This window comes from Pelophylax lessonae (assembly GCF_965119305.1).
Source record: "Pelophylax lessonae genome assembly, chromosome: 9".
NCBI lineage: Eukaryota > Metazoa > Chordata > Amphibia > Anura > Ranidae > Pelophylax > Pelophylax lessonae.
The window spans coordinates 212,686,498-212,705,415 of NC_138776.1; the positions used below are offsets into that span (position 1 = coordinate 212,686,498).

Genomic DNA, 18,918 nt, shown 5'->3' on the forward strand with positions numbered 1-18,918 from the left:
AATGGTCCTAAATCCTATTAGTACCTGCTGCCACTTCGAAGTCCAGGTATGTTCTTCCCCATAGGGAACTCCACACCCGCTGCCTATTTCTTTTCTAAGCCCGTGCATTGGGATTTAAAATTGCTTCAGTAAATGCGTAAAGCCTAAATCACCCCCTCTATGCAGGCTTCCTTGTGGAAAGAGGTTTGTTCATTGCAATGTGATGTGTTATGTGTACAATAGAAAGACATTCACAGAGAGCACTGATCCAAGTGGTGTAATGAGTAGCAGAATGATTCAATAACATTTAGGAACACCATTTATTTAGTGAAGGATTAGGGTTTTGGGTGCATAAACAACCCTCAGGGGTGTTTCCAGATAATCAAGGTGCTTATTGGACAATTGTGCATGCCAAACACACATACCACTGATGGTAATAAGAGTGCCTGGATGTGGGTCCAGATGGATGACTCGGATCCATGAGACTCCTTGATGGTGAACACGGTGGTCGGTTGTTCACGACCCTAGTGTGGCCAGTAATAAACCATGCTGCCTGCTCCATGCTGTGTTTGTAAAATAAGATAACATGCAAATGTAATTTAATAAAGCTGTTGTTTCTGCAGTGAAAACTCATAAATACCTATTGCTTGAATTCATTTAAAATTGTATTTATATGGCAAATGTACCCGATTTGAAAGTTGATTTGCTCATCTCTACCTGGTATGCCTCTTTAAAAATGATGTATGTTTTTTTATTCTTTTAATATTTCTTTTTCAGGCATCTGAACTAACATCAAATGGGGATGTGGTAGGCCATGCTGTTACAGTAGTGACCATCCGAGTTGTTGATCTAAATAATCACCCTCCAACTTTCTATGGAGAAAATGGACCCCAGAACAATTTTGAACTTACCATGTACGAGCATCCACCAGAGGGAGAGATACTACGTGGACTTAAAATCACAGTCAATGATTCAGATCAGGTTGCTAACTTATTCTGTATTATCCTGTGTTCTGTTATCTGTACCAAATATAATGCACTGTTAAAGATATTACTGATGTCCTGCAATGCAATGTATTAAATTGAATTATATTAATAATTTTAACAGGGAGCAAATGCAAAATTTAACTTGCGTTTGGTTGGACCAGGAGGAATTTTCCGTGTAGTGCCACAGACTGTATTAAATGAGGCTCAAGTGACAATAATCGTGGAGAACTCTGCTGGAATAGACTATGAGAAATTTCATTTGTTAACTTTTAAGGTATGTATTTTTTCCTCTTAATGCTACTTTTTGCCTTCCTCTGGATCATCTTCAGGTATAGGATTGTGTATATGGATTTGTATGGTTGGGTTTTTTTCACTGTTTTTTGTTTTTTATTGGTTGAGCCAGATGGTCTTTTTTCAACTTCACTATCTATGTACTTGGGAAAGTCTGAAAAGTAACTTCTTTTAATTATTTATTAAGGGGATACAATTCCTTTTAATGCATATTCCTTGTTGCTGTAGTATATTACTTTTTTTCAGCCAGGTTTTTTTATATCGAAATATCCAAAGCTAATACCTTAATTTCCTTTAAAAATTCAACATTTTAAGCCAACAATAAACATCCTGATTTTTTAAATAAATATAACACAATAAATTTTTATGGTTTTAACCATGCGTAGGAAATGACTATGAGCTCCACAGGTTAATGTGTTTCTAACAGTTTTTTTTTTCCATCTATAGCTTCTTGCCATTGAAGTCAACACTCCAGAAAAATTCAGCTCAACAGCAGATATAACTATCCATCTTTTAGATATTAACGATAATGTGCCCAAATTTTCCTCAGAGTATTATGTTGCTAGAATCCCAGAAAATTCCCCAGGAGGCTCCAATGTTGTAGCTGTGACGGTGAGTGTACCATATTTATTAAAAAGTTTATTTTAGTTTTGTTTTGCAATTAAAAATATTATAAGTTTAATCTCTCACTGCATATTGCAAAGTGATGGCATCTCAACTCATTTTATTTATTGTAATAGATCTTCATAACCAATTTTTTTTCCTAAAATGTACAATTCCTAATGTTCCTTCCATATTTAACACCTTTCAAAGGTTTAGACCTACCTGGACAACATGGAGGTAATCAAAGATCCGGGGGGGGGGGGGGGGGGGTTGACACAATAATACCTATCAAGTTTCCAATAAAAAGACAGCATGGTAGGACAAATAGTGTATCACAGTAGTGTCCACTGTCACCTTTCACATCACTGATCCCCCTACAGTATTGCCCTCTGCCCCCTTCAAATCCCACCCTACAGTAGTATCCTCTTCTGCCTCCCCCCACAGTAGTATCCTCTTCTGCCTCCCCCCACAGTAGTATCCTCTGCCCCCTTCACATCACTCCCCCCACAGTAGTGTCCTCTGCTCCCCTTCACACCATCCCCACAGTAGTGTCCCCTGTCCCCCCCCCCCCCCAACAGTAGAGTTCTCTGCTCCTTTGCCCCGCTATGCAATATGTAGGACTCTGCAACAAAGTTTGTTAAAATCCTTGCATCACCCAGAGGGGAATGTTTTTTTTCCCCAATAAAAGTAGAGTTGCTCTTTAAGTAAAATTACAATATTATATTAAATAAAAAAACTTTATAGAAACACCTACATACATTATGTACTACTTTGAATAACCCAATTAAATTATATATAAAAAATGTAATAAATACAATTGTAATTATGCTGACATTTTCCATAAATCTTTTTTTGCTTTAAAAAAAGACCAAAAATATGGTCTAATAAACCCCCCTTCCCTCTGCCAGGACAGTATAGATAAACAAATAAAAAATACCCAAAAAAAGTTTTTTGTAGTTTCTTTTATAAAATGTTGCGAATAGGTACTGATAAGCTGCACTGATGAGGCGACACTGATGGGTACAGATAGGTGACACTGATGGGCAATGATAAGCTTCACTGATCGGCACTGATAAGCTGCATTGATTGACACTGATAGAGCTGCATTGATCATCAGGGCACTGATGATCAGTGCCCTGATGATCAGTGTAAACAATCTACTGGCAGGCTTGCGTGTGAGGAAAAGACTGACAATAAACTGCAAGTCGGTTTACTTGTGATTAGCTGTGATTGGACACAGCTGATAGTTACATAGTTAGTGAGGTTGAAAAAAGACACAAGTCCATCCAGTTCAACCCATGATGCGTGTGTGTTTGCTTTTAACCGTACATTGTATACCCCTGTATGTTGTGGTCTTTAAGGTGTACATCTAATAGTTTTTTGAAACTATCTATGCTCCCCGCTGATACGACTGCTTGTGGAAGAGAATTCCACATCCTTACCGCTCTTACAGTGAAGAACCCCTTACGCACTTTAAGGTTAAACCGCCTTTCCTCAAGTTTTAGTGAGTGGCCACGTGTCTTATTGTATTCCCTTTCTCTGAATAGTTTGTTCCTTATGCTAGGGTCGCCAGTACAGTATTTGTACATTGATATCATATCCCCCCTCAATCGTCTCTTCTCCAGAGAGAATAGGTTCAGTGCTTGTAGTCTTTCCTCATAGCCGATGTCCTCCATTCCCCTAATTATTTTTGTTGCCCTCCTCTGGACTTTCTCCAGTTCCAGCACATCCTTCCTGCGGACCGGTGCCCAGAACTGGACAGCATACTCCAGATGTGGCCGGACCAGAGTCTTGTAGAGCGGGAGAATAATCTCTTTATTTCTGGAGTGAATCCCCCTTTTTATACATCCCAGTATTCTGTTGGCTTTGCTTGCGGCGGCTTGGCATTGCATGCCACTGCCAAGCCTGTTGTCTACCAGTACCCCCAAGTCCTTTTCCATCCTAGACTCACCCAGAGGTTCACCCCCTAGTGAATAGCTTGCTTTCTGGTTTCTGGCACCCAAGTGCATTACTTTACATTTTTCTACATTAAACCTCATCTGCCATGTGGTTGCCCACCCCGTTATTTTGTTCAGGTCTGCTTGCAAGATTTCCACATCCTGCATAGAAGATATTGGCATGCCTAATTTAGTATCATCTGCAAATACTGAGATTGTACTAGATATCCCCTCCTCTAGATCATTTATGAATAAATTAAACAGGATTGGTCCCAGGACAGAACCCTGGGGGACCCCACTTTCCACACCCGCCCAATCCGAGTACTCCCCATTAATCACCACCCTCTGGACTCTCCCCTGGAGCCAGGTCTCTATCCAGGTACTCACCTTATGATCCATACCTACCTTCCTTAGTTTGTACAGTAAGCGTTTGTGAGGAACGGTGTCAAAGGCCTTTGCGAAGTCCAGATACACCACATCCACAGGCTTACCTTTATCTAGGTGGCAGCTCACTTCATCGTAGAAGGTTAACAGATTGGTTTGGCACGAACGATTTTTCATGAATCCATGCTGATTTCTACTTATAATACCATTTTCATTACTAAAGTCTTGTATGTGGTCCCTTATCATCCCCTCCAAAATTTTGCAGACTACTGATGTTAGGCTGACCGGCCTATAGTTACCCGGGATATATCTCGGCCCCTTTTTAAATATTGGTACCACGTTGGCTTTTTTCCAATCAGCTGGCACCATACCCGTCTGTAAACTATCCTTAAAGATCAAGAATAATGGTCTGGCAATCACCTGGCTGAGCTCATTAAGAACCCTCGGGTGCAAGCCATCCGGTCCCGGGGATTTATTTATGTTAAGTTTCTCTAGTTTAGCTCTAAGTCTATCCTCTGTTAGCCATGGCGGCACTTCCTGAGGTGTATTATTTAGTTCGGCCTTACAAGCGGGTTTCGTGTAGCCCCCCGATTCCTTTGTGAAGACTGAAGAAAAGAAATTATTTAACACTTCCGCCTTTTCTCTGTCCTCAGTGGCCATTTTTCCTTTATCATCTTTTATGGGGCCAATGTGCTCTGGCCTGGCTTTCTTACTGTTTATATACTTAAAGAACTTCTTGGGGTTCTTTTTGCTCTCCTCCGCTATATGTCTCTCGTGTTCTATTTTAGCCGCCCTGATTTCATCTTTACATTTCTTATTACACTCTTTGTAGTGCTTAAATGCTGCCAATGACCCCTCAGTCTTGTATTTTTTGAAGGCCTTTTCTTTAGCTCTAATATACATTTTAATGTTGGAGTTTAGCCACCCAGGGTTTAGTTTTGCTCTTTTAAATTTATTTCCCTGTGGAATGCACTGGTCAATCCCTTTGTTAAGTATGCTCTTGAAGCACTCCCATTTTTCCTCCGTGTTCTTTGTTCCCAGGGTTCTATCCCATTTGATATTTTCTAGCAGCGAGCGCAGTTTAGGGAAATTGGCTCTTGTGAAATTCAGCGTCCTTATATTACCCTTGTGTTTCCTATTACTGTAATTAATACTGAAACCAATTGACCTATGGTCACTGTTCCCTAAGTTGTCCCGTATTTCTATATCCGTGATCAGGTCTGTATTGTTGGTAATCAGTAGGTCAAGTACCGCATTGCTTCTTGTCGGTGCATTCACCATCTGACCCATGAAATTGTCCTGCAAAACATTTAGGAACTGCCGAGCCTTGGCTGAGTGTGCGGTTCCTTCTGCCCAGTCTATATCTGGATAATTAAAGTCCCCCATTATAATGACATTTCCCATCCTTGCTGCCAATCCTATCTGTAACATGAGGTCCGCCTCACCCTCCTCCCTCTGGTTGGGGGGCCTATAGCATACGCCCAATATTACCTTCCCCGCCGTGCCTTCCCTTTGAAGCTCTACCCATAGGGATTCTGCCTCGTCCATAGCTCCATTATTAATATCATCCCTCATATTTACCTGTATACTGTTCTTAATATACAAACATACCCCTCCCCCTTTTTTACTTTCTCTATCTCTGCGATAAAGGGAATACCCCTGAATGGACGCCATCCAGTCATGAGAGCTGTCAAACCAAGTCTCAGTTATCCCCACAAAATCTAAGTCCTCCTCAAATATCAGCAGCTCCAGCTCTCCCATCTTGTTGGCCAGGCTTCTGGCATTGGTATACAAACCTCGTAATTTTGATCGGTTATATTTATCCTCTTTTGATGTTTTTAGGCTGCTCTCTTGATTTTTCCCCGTACCCACCCTGGGTATAGGAGCTCCGCACACCCTATCGCTAATGCCCCCATTTCTGCCCTCTGAAACTTGCTTTCCACTGGGTAATTCTACATCTGTACCCTCCCCCCCATTCCCTAGTTTAAAAGCCCCTCTAACTTTTCGGCCATCCTCGCACCCAGTACGGCTGCACCCACCCCATTTAGGTGCAATCCGTCCCTACCAAAGAGCCGGTGACCGACTGAGAAGTCGGCCCAGTTCTCCAGGAACCCGAAACCCTCCTTACTACACCAGCTCCTCAGCCACTCGTTAACTTCCCTAATCTCCCGCTGCCTCTCTGGTGTGGCTCGAGGTACAGGTAGTATTTCGGAAAATATTACCTTGGAGGTCCTAGTCCTCAACTTAGCGCCTAAGTCCCTGAAATCGTTTAGGACTCTCCGTCTTCCTCTGCCTATGTCATTGGTACCCACGTGTACCATGACAGCTGGGTCTTCCCCAGCCCCACCCAATAATCTGTCCACCCGATCCGCTATGTGCCGAACCCGAGCGCCCGGCAAACAACAGACTGTTCGGCGCACACGGTCTTGGTCACAGATTACACTGTCTGCCCTTCTAATAATTGAGTCCCCTACCACCAGCACCTGTCTTTCCTTTCCCTTTCTCCCAGCCTCACTGGAGGAGTTCTTCCCCTGGCAGCTAGGGGCGTCGCTCTGCTCCAGCAATGCTGGTCCCTGACTGGTTTCCCCAACATCACACAACGGGGCGTATCTATTGGGGTGCTCCAGCCCAGGATCAGCCTCCTTGCCTTGTTCCCTTCTACCCCTCCTAACTGTCACCCCTCTACTCTGCTCTGATGCCTGCACCTCCGATACTCCGCCCACCTCTGTGCAGACCCCTGCCTGCACCTGATTGGTACAATCCTGGCTCTCCTCCGGCATGGACATTCGTCTCAGTGTTGCCAGCTGCTTCCCTAGATTCAGGACCTGAGCTTCCAGGGAAGCAACGTGCTCACATTTTGCACATTTGTATTCGCCTTCGATCGCATGACCGAGGAACGCATACATATCACAAGATGTACACCGAGTCGCATCTCCACACCCGCCGGGCATTGTACCTACTATCTAATCTAATGGGGATTCAGTAATTTAAGCCTATCCTATGTGGCTATTTCCTGGCTTCCTAACGCTACCTTCTCACCCTCTGGTATTCCGCTCCACTCACTTGACACTCAGTTGCACAACACTCACAATCTCACAGCCAGGTCAGACGCACAACACTGAGTCGCACCGCCCGGTCAGACGCACAACCCTCAGTCGCACAGCCCGGTCAGACGCACAACACTAAGTCGCACAGCCCAGTCAGACGCACAACACTAAGTCGCACAGCCCGGTCAGACGCACAACACTAAGTCGCACAGCCCGGTCAGACGCACAACACTAAGTCGCACAGCCCAGTCAGACGCACAACACTAAGTCGCACAGCCCGGTCAGACGCACAACACTAAGTCGCACAGCCCGGTCAGACGCACAACACCGAGTCGCACAGCCCGGTCAGATGCACAACACCGAGTCGCACAGCCCAGTCAGATGCACAACGCTGAGTCGCACAGCCCGGTCAGACGCACAACGCTGAGTCGCACAGCCTGGTCAGACGCACAACACCAAGTCGCACAGCCCGGTCAGACGCACAACACTGAGTCGCACAGCCCGGTCAGACGCACCACGCTGAGTCGCACAGCCCGGTCAGACGCACAATGCTGAGTCGCACAGCCCGGTCAGACGCACAACACTAAGTCGCACAGCCCGGTCAGACGCACAACACCGAGTCGCACAGCCCGGTCAGACGCACAACACTGAGTCTCACAGCCCGGTCAGACGCACAACACTGAGTCGCACAGCCCGGTCAGACGCACAACCCCGATCGCACAGCCCGGTCAGACGCACAACCCCGAGTCGCACAGCCCGGTCAGACGCACAACCCCGAGTCGCACAGCCCGGTCAGACGCACAACGCTCAGGTAGTAACAGGTACTCCCAGATACTCAGGTACTCACAGATACTCAGGTACTCACAGATACTCAGGTACTCACAGGTACTCACAGATACTCAGGTACTCACAGATACTCCCAGATACTCAGGTACTCACAGGTACTCCCAGATACTCAGGTACTCACAGGTACTCCCAGATACTCAGGTACTCACAGGTACTCCCAGATACTCAGGTACTCAGATACTCACAGATACTCAGGTACTCACAGATACTCACAGATACTCAGGTACTCACAGATACTCACAGATACTCAGGTACTCACAGATACTCAGGTACTCACAGATACTCCCAGATACTCAGGTACTCACAGGTACTCACAGGTACTCACAGATTCTCAGGTACTCACAGGTACTCACAGATACTCAGGTACTCACAGATACTCACAGATACTCAGGTACTCACAGATACTCAGGTACTCACAGGTACTCAGGTACTCACAGATACTCCCAGATACTCAGGTACTCACAGATACTCCCAGATACTCAGGTACTCACAGGTACTCCCAGATACTCAGGTACTCACAGATACTCCCAGATACTCAGGTACTCACAGGTACTCACAGATACTCAGGTACTCACAGGTACTCACAGATACTCAGGTACTCACAGGTACTCCCAGATACTCAGGTACTCACAGGTACTCCCAGATACTCAGGTACTCACAGGTACTCCCAGATACTCAGGTACTCAGATACTCACAGATACTCAGGTACTCACAGATACTCAGGTACTCACAGATACTCACAGATACTCAGGTACTCACAGATACTCAGGTACTCACAGATACTCCCAGATACTCAGGTACTCACAGGTACTCACAGGTACTCACAGATTCTCAGGTACTCACAGGTACTCACAGATACTCAGGTACTCACAGATACTCACAGATACTCAGGTACTCACAGATACTCAGGTACTCACAGGTACTCAGGTACTCACAGATACTCCCAGATACTCAGGTACTCACAGATACTCCCAGATACTCAGGTACTCACAGATACTCCCAGATACTCAGGTACTCACAGGTACTCAGGTACTCACAGATACTCACAGGTACTCACAGATTCTCAGGTACTCACAGGTACTCACAGATACTCGCAGATACTCAGGTAGTAACAGGTACTCACAGGTACTCAGGTACTACACTACACCCTCAGTCAGTGTACAATCTCAGTCACCAGTCTTACTTACCTAGTGTATGTCCCTTTAAGTCTGACTCTAGCAGTTCCTGGCTTTTTTTTTTTTTCCCTCAGACGGTCAGTCTCCGCTCTGCACCCGCCTCCCTCTGTCACTTCCCGGTCAGCCTTTGCTCCGCTAGTCTCCTCTGCTCCCTCTCTGTCAGGGGGTGGGGGGGGGGGGGGGGTCCGCACCACTCGCCGCCCGCCGCAAAAAAAAAAAAAAAAAAAAAAAAAAAAAAAAAAGGGGGGGGGGGGGTTTACTGTACCGCTCGCCACCCGCGATAAGAGAGGGGGGGGTCCCGACCCGCTTGCCGCTCGCTTCTGGGGGGGGGGGGGGTTCGAGCGCCGCTCCCCGCCGCTGCTCTCCTGGGGGGGGGGGGGGGGTTACTCACACGCGGTCGGCCGGTCGGTCGGTCGGTCGGTCACGCACAACACACTCCTCTCTCCTGCACGCCCTGACAGCCTCTGATCCCGCGCTCTGCTCCTCTGCTCCACAGCACCACCTGCTGGGTGCATGAAATGAATAATTACTGACTGATCCTTAGGTGCAAAACATGATCACATGGTAAAGGGCCTCTGTGATTGGCTGTTTACTTTGATGTGTGATCAGTTGTGTCTAAAGGACGCAGTGATCACAGAGTGAGCCCGATGTGCACCCCAGGAAGCTCGCAAGAGGCACATCCATGGACGCCCTCCCAGAATGAGAAAGCCCCACTGTAGCTGTCTTTCAGCTATAGAGTGGCATTAAAGTGGTTAAACATGGAGCTTGGGAATGTTGCACTAGATACCTTAAATGTACAGGTCATGCCAGTGGCAGGTTGGAGATGAATGGGGTTAATGTTCAGTGTGTGCAGGTTAAGAGAGGGAAAGCAGTAATATACAGGTCACAGGGCGGGAAAGTCTGGAAATAGTATGTAAAAAAAAAGTTGGGCATGGAAGGGTTAAAAAGATCCCTGTGTCATTGAATCAATGAATGAATTCAATGAATGAATCTTCATCTGCTATTCCATTCATGTTTCCCCCATCTGCTCAATCTCTCTCCTTCCCCTGTTGTAAGGGAAAAGGAGAGGGATCAACACTGTAAGTATTAGCATTCGGTTGCTGTTATGACAAATCACAGCAATCACATTATACCTAGCCCCTTGGATTGGCTTGGTACAATGTTGGTATGCTGAGCCATCACACAGTGAATACTGTGTGGATTGTCCATCCAGTGGCTATTTAAATCAGTGCTGTTTAAAAATGATGTAGAAAAGGGGTTTGCTTTTTTTTGTGAGAAAGTCTTAGAACATGTTTCAGGCTTCATTACTGTCTCCTCTAAGAAGATTTCCCTTCATCATCTGCCATGTCACCAAAACAGAATGTGAAATGGAATCTCTTCAACAAAGACAAATATCGCAATAAGAAAAAAACAGAAACCAAAAAAAAACCTTAATTGAGTGGGGAAAGGGTTTGTTGCTGTGCCCCTGGCTGAAGAGGTCTCATTTAACTTCATGGATGGGCTTGATGTACCAAAGGCAAGTAAGTCGTTAACTATGCACAGTCATGTGTGCTTTGCAAGGGAATTTTCCCTTAGCTTAATGAATGTGGTGAAAATTCATTTTGCAAAGAGTACCCAATTACGTGCAGGGAAAATAAAAAACTGTATTTTTCTTTCCGCATGATTGGATGAGCTTCACCTCATTGAACAACTTGTTTGCCTTGAGTAAATTAACTGCCAAGTCTTTATAACTAGTGTAAGTAACACAGAAAGTGAGGGCAAATCTCTTTGTTGATTGCTTAGAAAGAAATAGAAAACTGAATTAAGTTTGAACACCTTCCCATCTCTACTAACCTAAAATTGCCTAGTGTTCTGCTTTAATGAAATAACTAACAGTACACTTGTAAAATAGAGAGGAGATGAAATGTATAACTAGAAGCAAGAGGAAAATTAAAAGAGGAAGTGAACTTTGAAATAATAACATTTACGTGTGCAATTCCCAAGGCTGCTGTCGTTATTTAACCAAAGTACATTACTGGGCTCTGAACAATGAATAATTCATATTATTATAGATAATCATATGCATGCAAATTACATTCACAATAAAATACCAATAACATAATATTTTAAGCTTTTCTTACTGCTAAGAGATGAGACTGCCATATGTATCACTGAGCCAAAGCATTAACTCCTGGATAGGCAAACAAACAACCCCTCCAGCGCTGAAAGGACTATCACCAGATCAAGTAACTGTGGAATCTTTGCTTTAACGATACAGCCCTCTTCCGATGGGGGAATCTAAAATAAAACTGCAAAAAAAACACACGAGAAGGTGCAAACACCTAGTGCATTATCCAAGATTTACTTTGTATTAATACAAAGAAACCAAAAAGCCATATAGATAGATACAAAAGATAGAAGTAACAAGAATGCAAACAATCACAATCATCAACTTGTGTGGCAATGAATGGCCTGACTGGTACATAGCAATGTGAGCTGACGAGCAATGTGATTTGATGCATTTCAGGGACACACCTTCTTCCTCAGAGCTGAGAGCAATAGGCTTTTGTGCCCACCTGTGTGTACATTTTTTCTAGATAGTGGAAACTGAGATATGCTTGTCTTTGAGCCTTTCCCGACATTAGAACTAAAATGGTATTAGGCCAAATCCAAAAATGTTATATCTTGCCAATCATTTGATGTGGTGGCTGCATCAGTTTTCTTTTCTTTGGATTTTGTTTACTTCTGTTTTCACCTGGTGACCTGGCCAGTAACACACCTCCTGTAGTAGTGAGACAAAACTCTGAAGGAATTAGCACAGGAGGCACAGGGGGAAACAACATTGTTAGTCAATCTATATGTTAAAAATGGTCTGCACGTAAATGGAAGGGGGTCTGTTTTGCTGGGGGAGAGGTTTATGGGAAGGCTGGAGGAGTATTTAAACTAGGTTTGAGAAGGGAGGGAAAATTAGATTATAATGGGGCAGATGGGTCAGACAGGGGTCAGTCAATATTGATGGGTGAAATGGGGAAAGATGTAAGCAGGGCTATGGCAGGTGATAAGAAGGCTCCTATGTTACAAACAACCATTGGAGATGGTACTATTTGTAGTAAAATAAAAAATATGCAAAATATGTGTGCAAAATGTGACAATGTATTAAAATGTTTGTTTACCAATGCCAGAAGTCAGCCAAGCAAAATAGGGGAATTGGAAGCTTTGGTGCACTTTGAGAACTATGATTTAATTGGTACTGCTGAAACTTGGCTTCATTCTTCACACGACTGGGCTATAAATATTCCTGGCTGTAGTTTCTTTCAGAGAGATAGGGTAAAACAGAAAGGTGGTGGACTCTGTCTCTATGTGAGAAGTGATCTCAACGTGAGTGTGAAAGAGGACCTCGTTTATGGAGAGTGTGATGAGGCTGAAGCATTATGGGTGGAACTGCACACGTGTGTGCATACTACCAAGGTAATCATTGGAGTTTTTAATAGGCCACCCACTTTTAATGAGGAGGTGGAGATTCAGCTCCTTGCACAGATAGAAAGGGCTGCAAGGACTGGGACAGTGATAATAATGGGGGATTTTAACTACCCAGAAATTGACTGCAGTAATGGCACTGCAGGAACATTTAAAGGGCAAAAATATATAGAGACCCCAACTAGGAATTATGCACTACAGGAGCTGGTAATCTCAAACCATGCAGAGCTTATTACTAATACTTGTATAAAAGAACATCTGGGTAGCAGTGACCATAACATGATTTAATTTAATGTTAAGGCCTCATGCACACTGGACGTTATAAAAACACTAGCTTTGTAGTGAGTTTTTCAGCATTTTTAAGATTTTTTGCATTGGCGTTTTTCAGTGTTTTTTTAGCGTTTTTTGGTGTTTTTAGCTAAAAATCACATCTCTGCTATTTTAGTAACTCAGACTTTCCCACAACGCAATGCTTGCCAGAATTGCATCACATGAGTGTTCACACCCATACGATAAGATTTAGGTGCGGGGAAAAAAGGGTCCTTCAACATTTTGGTGCAAATGTGGACCATTTTTTCCCTGCATCAAAATCGCATCGCATGGGTGTGAACACCCATGCGATGCGATTCTGTCAAGCTCACTGCATTTTGCAATCTATTTCTGGGAGTCGTTAGTGGAACATTAAGCACCCATTCACATTGGGCAGATTTGACATGCGATTTGACATGTCAAATTGTATGAAAAATCAGAGCTTATTGCCGGCAACGTCACTGTCTGAATTGGTGAAACCCTGACTAGCGGCACCGTACCGATTCCCAAAAGCTTGGTGGCGTAGCTGGTAGAGTAACGGGCTTGCACGTTAGAGGCTATGGGTTGGAATCTCCCCTTGCCAGCGGGTGATTAATAGTCACTTACATATAAGCCTTTAAAATGAGGACTTGTGATTGTTCGTTTGTTCGCTAGAACATTTCCCCTGTTTGAGATGTTCTGGTGCAAACCGAACAGGGGGGTGTTCGGCTCATCACTAATTAGAACAAAGAGGAAAAGTGATTGTCAAGATCAACCAGGTACTTCAGATGGAAGACATTCAAATTACTATTACTATAATTTATAAAATACACATACCTGTATGTGGACACACACATAGAAAAATTTTAATATTTAGGGTAACAAGTCCTACTTCACACTTGAGCATTTTTTTGCTTGCTTCCCTACGCCTGACTATGCCTTATTATGTCTGACTATGCAGAACACCATTCTTTTTAATTGTCTCTGTTCACACTTGCACACTCCATCTACCTCCTCGGGATGGGCGAACAGTTTTGTTTGTTTGGCCGTTCGCTGAACACTGAATTTTGCAGGGTGTTCGCCGGGTGTTTGCCCCGATGAACATCCTGCTATACACTGAGCAATGCATAATGGAAAGCTTTGCCCAATCAGGGCACAGTAAGCTGGTTGTTAAGGAACAGGGCTGGGAAGCCCCAGCTGTTAACCACTTGCCGACCGCCGCACGACTATCTACGGCGGCGGTCAGCCCCTCACAGGCAAAGTGACGTAGGTCTACGTCGCTCGCCTGTGAGGGTTTAGGGAGCGAGCGCGCGCCGCCGGAGGCGCGCTCCCGCTCCCGCGTGGTCACGGACCCCCCCGCGCGTGTGACCGGCGGACCCGATCGCCGCCGGCCACTCTGCGATCGGCGGGGGAGAGGGAGAAAGTCAGGCAGCTTGTGTAAACAAGCTGCCTGTCATTCTCCTCTCTGTATGAGAGATGATCACATGGATCTACTATGTAGATCCATTGATCACTCTGCATACAGTTGAAGCCACAGCCAATCACAGTTAGAATCACGCCCCTAGGGACACACACAGCCCCTCCCTCTCAAATAAAGTTAACCCCTTCACTACCAGTGTATTTTTACAGTAACAGTGCATATATATAGCACTGATTACTGTAGAAATGTCACTGGTAACCCCAAAAGTGTCACAAATGTCAGTCAAGGGTCCGATCTGTCCGCCGCAATGTCGCAGTACCGCAAAAAAAATCGCAGATCGCCGCCATTACGCGTTAAAAAAAAAACAACAAAAATGACAAAAATCTTTCCCTTTGTTAGTAAACGCAATAACTTTTGCGCAAACCAATCAAAATACGCTTTTTGCGATTTTTTTTACCAAACATAGGTAGCATAAAACAAATTGGCCGAAAATATTAAAAAATTTTGATTTTTACATTTTTTTTTGGGGGAATTTCATATATAAAAAAAAGGGAAAAATATTGCTATTTTTGCAAAATTTACGCTCTTTTTTTGTTTATAGCGCGTGATCAAAAAATCGCACAGGTGATCAAATACCGCCAAAAGAAAGCTCTGTTTGTGGGAAAAAAAGGACGCCAAATTCGTTTAGGTACAGCGTCGCACGACCGCGCAATTGTCCGTTAAAGTCACGCAGTGCCGAATCGCAAAATACCCTCTGGTCGTTTAGCAGCCAAATCCTCCGGGGCTTAAGTGGTTAATGGGTTTCCCTGCTGACAGCTGAAAAAAAAAGAAAAGTGCCAGTAAAAAAACTGAAGAAAAAACGTGTGGGGTTCCCCCCAGTCCATTAATAATGGGGGGAATACTGTGCTTCAAGGATCCAATAAGGTAATATGTATTCTTACTTTTATGATATTTACTAATAATTATATTGTGTAACAAATAAATAAATCAATAAATAAAATTGTATCAAATTACATTTTCAGTATCACATACATATATTATAACGGAAATAGATAACTCAGTATATACAGAAAAAAGTGCACAGTGACTTTAGTGCAATACCACACATAAATATATATATATATATATAAGTTGCATATATTATTTATGACCGGTGCTGCTGTGCAATAATGCAGATTTCCTGTGACAATATTAATTAAATATAAAGTGCATTTATTACTTATGAATAGTGATACTGTGCAGTAACGCAAATCTTGAAAAATTGATTAAATATAAAGTGCATGTATTATCTATATATAGTGATGCTGTGTAATAATGTCAATCTTCAAAATAACAGTGCATATATTAATCCAAAGTGCTAGTGCTAATAAAATAAATTAAACAGTATTGTTTTTTACAGGATAAATTCTAATCCATATATTCTTCATATTTACAGCAAGTCCATTTTAAAAGGTGCTTCAGTGTTAAGAAAAATGTGCCAATGTCCCAATTATAAATCAAGTATCCTCTAATACACCTCTTCCACCTCTATAATATGTGATTGCTGATGTTCTTCAGTGTCAGCCACTTCTAGGTGTGCAAACCGCTAACCTTACTGCTGCAGATAATACGCCTTAGTATTATTATCAGTGTGGTTGCTCCACTCCTATCTCGTCTTGGCTATCTTTTCATCTTTCTGCGGGACTATGGGTACACTTTCCAATCCTCTGGGGTGCTGCCGGATACTACCGGGCTTCCTCGTATTGAAATATCCTTACATTTGCCTCATACTTTTACTGTGTTCTCAAAAACATTGGGCCATCATGGTGTAGTATTGACAGGTTTTTATTGAAAAAAATAGTAGTAACTTACAGTTAAAATAGATTTTAACCCTAATTATTACGTTCCTTGAAGCACAATGGATACTTCATTCAAGGATATATACCATATTAATTTTTGTTTAAGAATTGGTATAACTGAGTATCCGAATCGTTTGTTGTTTTTTTGGATTTATACTCAGTTGATGTTTTACTCTTTCCACTGAGCACTTCATCAATTCTTGTTGTTGATTTCAATTTGTACTTTTCAAATGATTATAATTGTCTTTATATGGTGCTATAATTTGTGATTATTTATTATTTGGTCTGAGTTATCATTATTGTATAGGTGATACCCCTTTAAATAGCGCCTATCCATTTATTTTACTCATTACCTATTTTATGTGGTGACACATGTAGGATTGGCAGCTGTTTTTTTACAGAGGTTATCTGCTAGATTCGCATCCAGATTCGCAGCTTGTTTTTCCTACCATATCTGTTCGTTTTTGGGTGGTAGCGCATTGGTCATTTTATATTTTAATTTTAGTAATATATTAACCATTACAACATGGCTTGTGTAGCAAATGTGCATGCTATACTTTTTAAACAAAACCGATGATACCGTACCCTTTAAATCTATCTTTTTGTATATTAACACTGCATTCAATTTTCAATGAGCATATAAAAAATGCAAGTCGTTACACAGATTAACAATCATATATAAACATTACATATAAACTTTCTGTAATAATGACCCCTCTCCCCCTCCCCCCCACCCCAAAAGAAGAAAAAAAAATGTATTAACCAAATCCCCTCCTATTCTATTCTCTACTACCCTCCTTCCCTCTCAGGCTCTTTCTCTCTAATACATCATATCTCCTCACCTTGACCCTGACCTCTAAAATCCAGGTAATTCTACTGCCTAAGCTGTCTCAACTATCAACCTCAAACACCCAACATCTTCATATAGCCCTCGGTTTTTTTAAACTTCATCCAATCCCCCCATATATCCAGATATTTCCCATGGGAGTCCTCTGCCATGGATATAATTTCCTCCATGGATCTCACCCAATCCACCCTTACAGCCCTATCCCTCATACTCAGGATTTCTGGCAATCGCCAAAGTGCCGGTATCAGGCTTTAAGCTGCGTTCAGCAAATGAGGCACTAGCGTATTCTTATATACCATCATCTTTTTCTCCATGTTATGAAGCAAACAACTTCAAGGTTCCACCTGAATACAGTCTTCTGTAATCTGGTGGATTATGTACCCATATGTATTTTAATACCATCACTTGTGACTTCATAAAATAGACCTTGGGGAGGGTGATTGGGATCATTTTGAATATATTTATGAGCTTGGGGAGAATATTCATTTTTCCTGCGTTTATTCTGCCCAGCCATAAAAGAGGTCTATGTCTCAGGGAGTTCAACTGTTCCTTCACCTTACAGCATTAGTATATGTTTGGCCTTATACAGAGTCACTAAGAATGTAGTTAATTTAATTCCAAGGCATCCCAGTTTCTCTCTACACCATACAAAGGGGAATTTAGGCTGAATTGCCTGTTGTTCTCTCTTTGGTATTGTAATATTTCAAATCCCTGATTCACCCATATTAACTTTGAAATATGATAGCTTCCCATATCCAGGGCCGGACTGGGAATAAAAACCAGCCCTGGAAATAATTTCATACCAGCCCCATAGCATTATTATACCGGCCCAACAGCATAGCGTCATTTTCTTGATCATAAAAAGGGAAAACCATGCATTTTAAAGCACATGTGAAGCGTGTATTATATGTAGATAAGACAGATATGAAATCACATAGGGTTTTATATATATATATATATATATATATATATATATATATATGTATATAGATAGATACATACATACTGTACATAAGAGCAAATTCCAGTTAAAAGTGGAGCAATTATCAAGAACAGTCCACTTATTGCGATGGTGATATATTACCAGAATAAAAAATAATCAAAGTCTGCCTTTACATGAGGGTCCGCAGAGTTCCCCCTTGCACTGTAATGGTGAATCCTGCAGACTGATGTAAAGGGGAACCCCAGGAACTCTGGAAATGTGACCAGAGACCACCTTCTGCAGAAAGAAGGGGGGGGGGGTTACTGATATAAGGGGGGGGGGCTTTATATCAGTGCCCCCTTACATTACTGTATTCACTTCCCCCTTATGTCACTGACCCCCACTCAGACTGGTCTGGTGGAGCTGTCACTGACCTCCTCTCAGGTGCACCGTGCAGGGCTCAGTCAGTTGGTTCCAGCTTGTTGGCTCTGGGTTTATCCTATAGTCTTCTCTCCACAGTCCACATACATCTGACTTCTCCCGTGACCCCCATCCCGGCGGCCCTCCCACTCCTGACTCCTCTCCAGACTCCCCCTCAGAGACTGCAGACATGATAAAAGACAAGAGATGGTCATAGGCTGTGCGGACATAGTACAGGAGATGTCAGAGTTTGAAGACATGGTACAGGAGATGTCAGAGGTTGCAGACATGGTAAAGGAGAGGTCATAGGCTGCGGACATGGTAAAGGAGAGGTCATAGGCTGCGGACATGGTACAGGAGATGTCAGAGGCTGCGGAGGGGTCCAGTCTTAGAAAGGCACGCGCTCTACCACCCCGACCAAGATCAGTGCCTTCCTATAAAAATGATACCGCCCAGTGCCATTACGTCACTACTGGCCT

General features: G+C 43.2%; 1 protein-coding gene across 2 annotated transcripts in view; it reads left to right on the plus strand.

Annotated features, from left to right (window-relative positions):
• Positions 1-18,918, plus strand: part of CDHR1 (cadherin related family member 1) — a 233,238-nt gene that overhangs the window by 140,465 nt on the left and 73,855 nt on the right. For both annotated transcript variants that reach the window (XM_082268497.1, XM_082268498.1), the window contains exons 11-13: positions 757-960; positions 1,087-1,239; positions 1,704-1,868. In XM_082268497.1, coding sequence (XP_082124623.1) covers positions 757-960; positions 1,087-1,239; positions 1,704-1,868 — 522 coding nt within the window. The remainder of the gene's footprint in view (positions 1-756; positions 961-1,086; positions 1,240-1,703; positions 1,869-18,918) is intronic.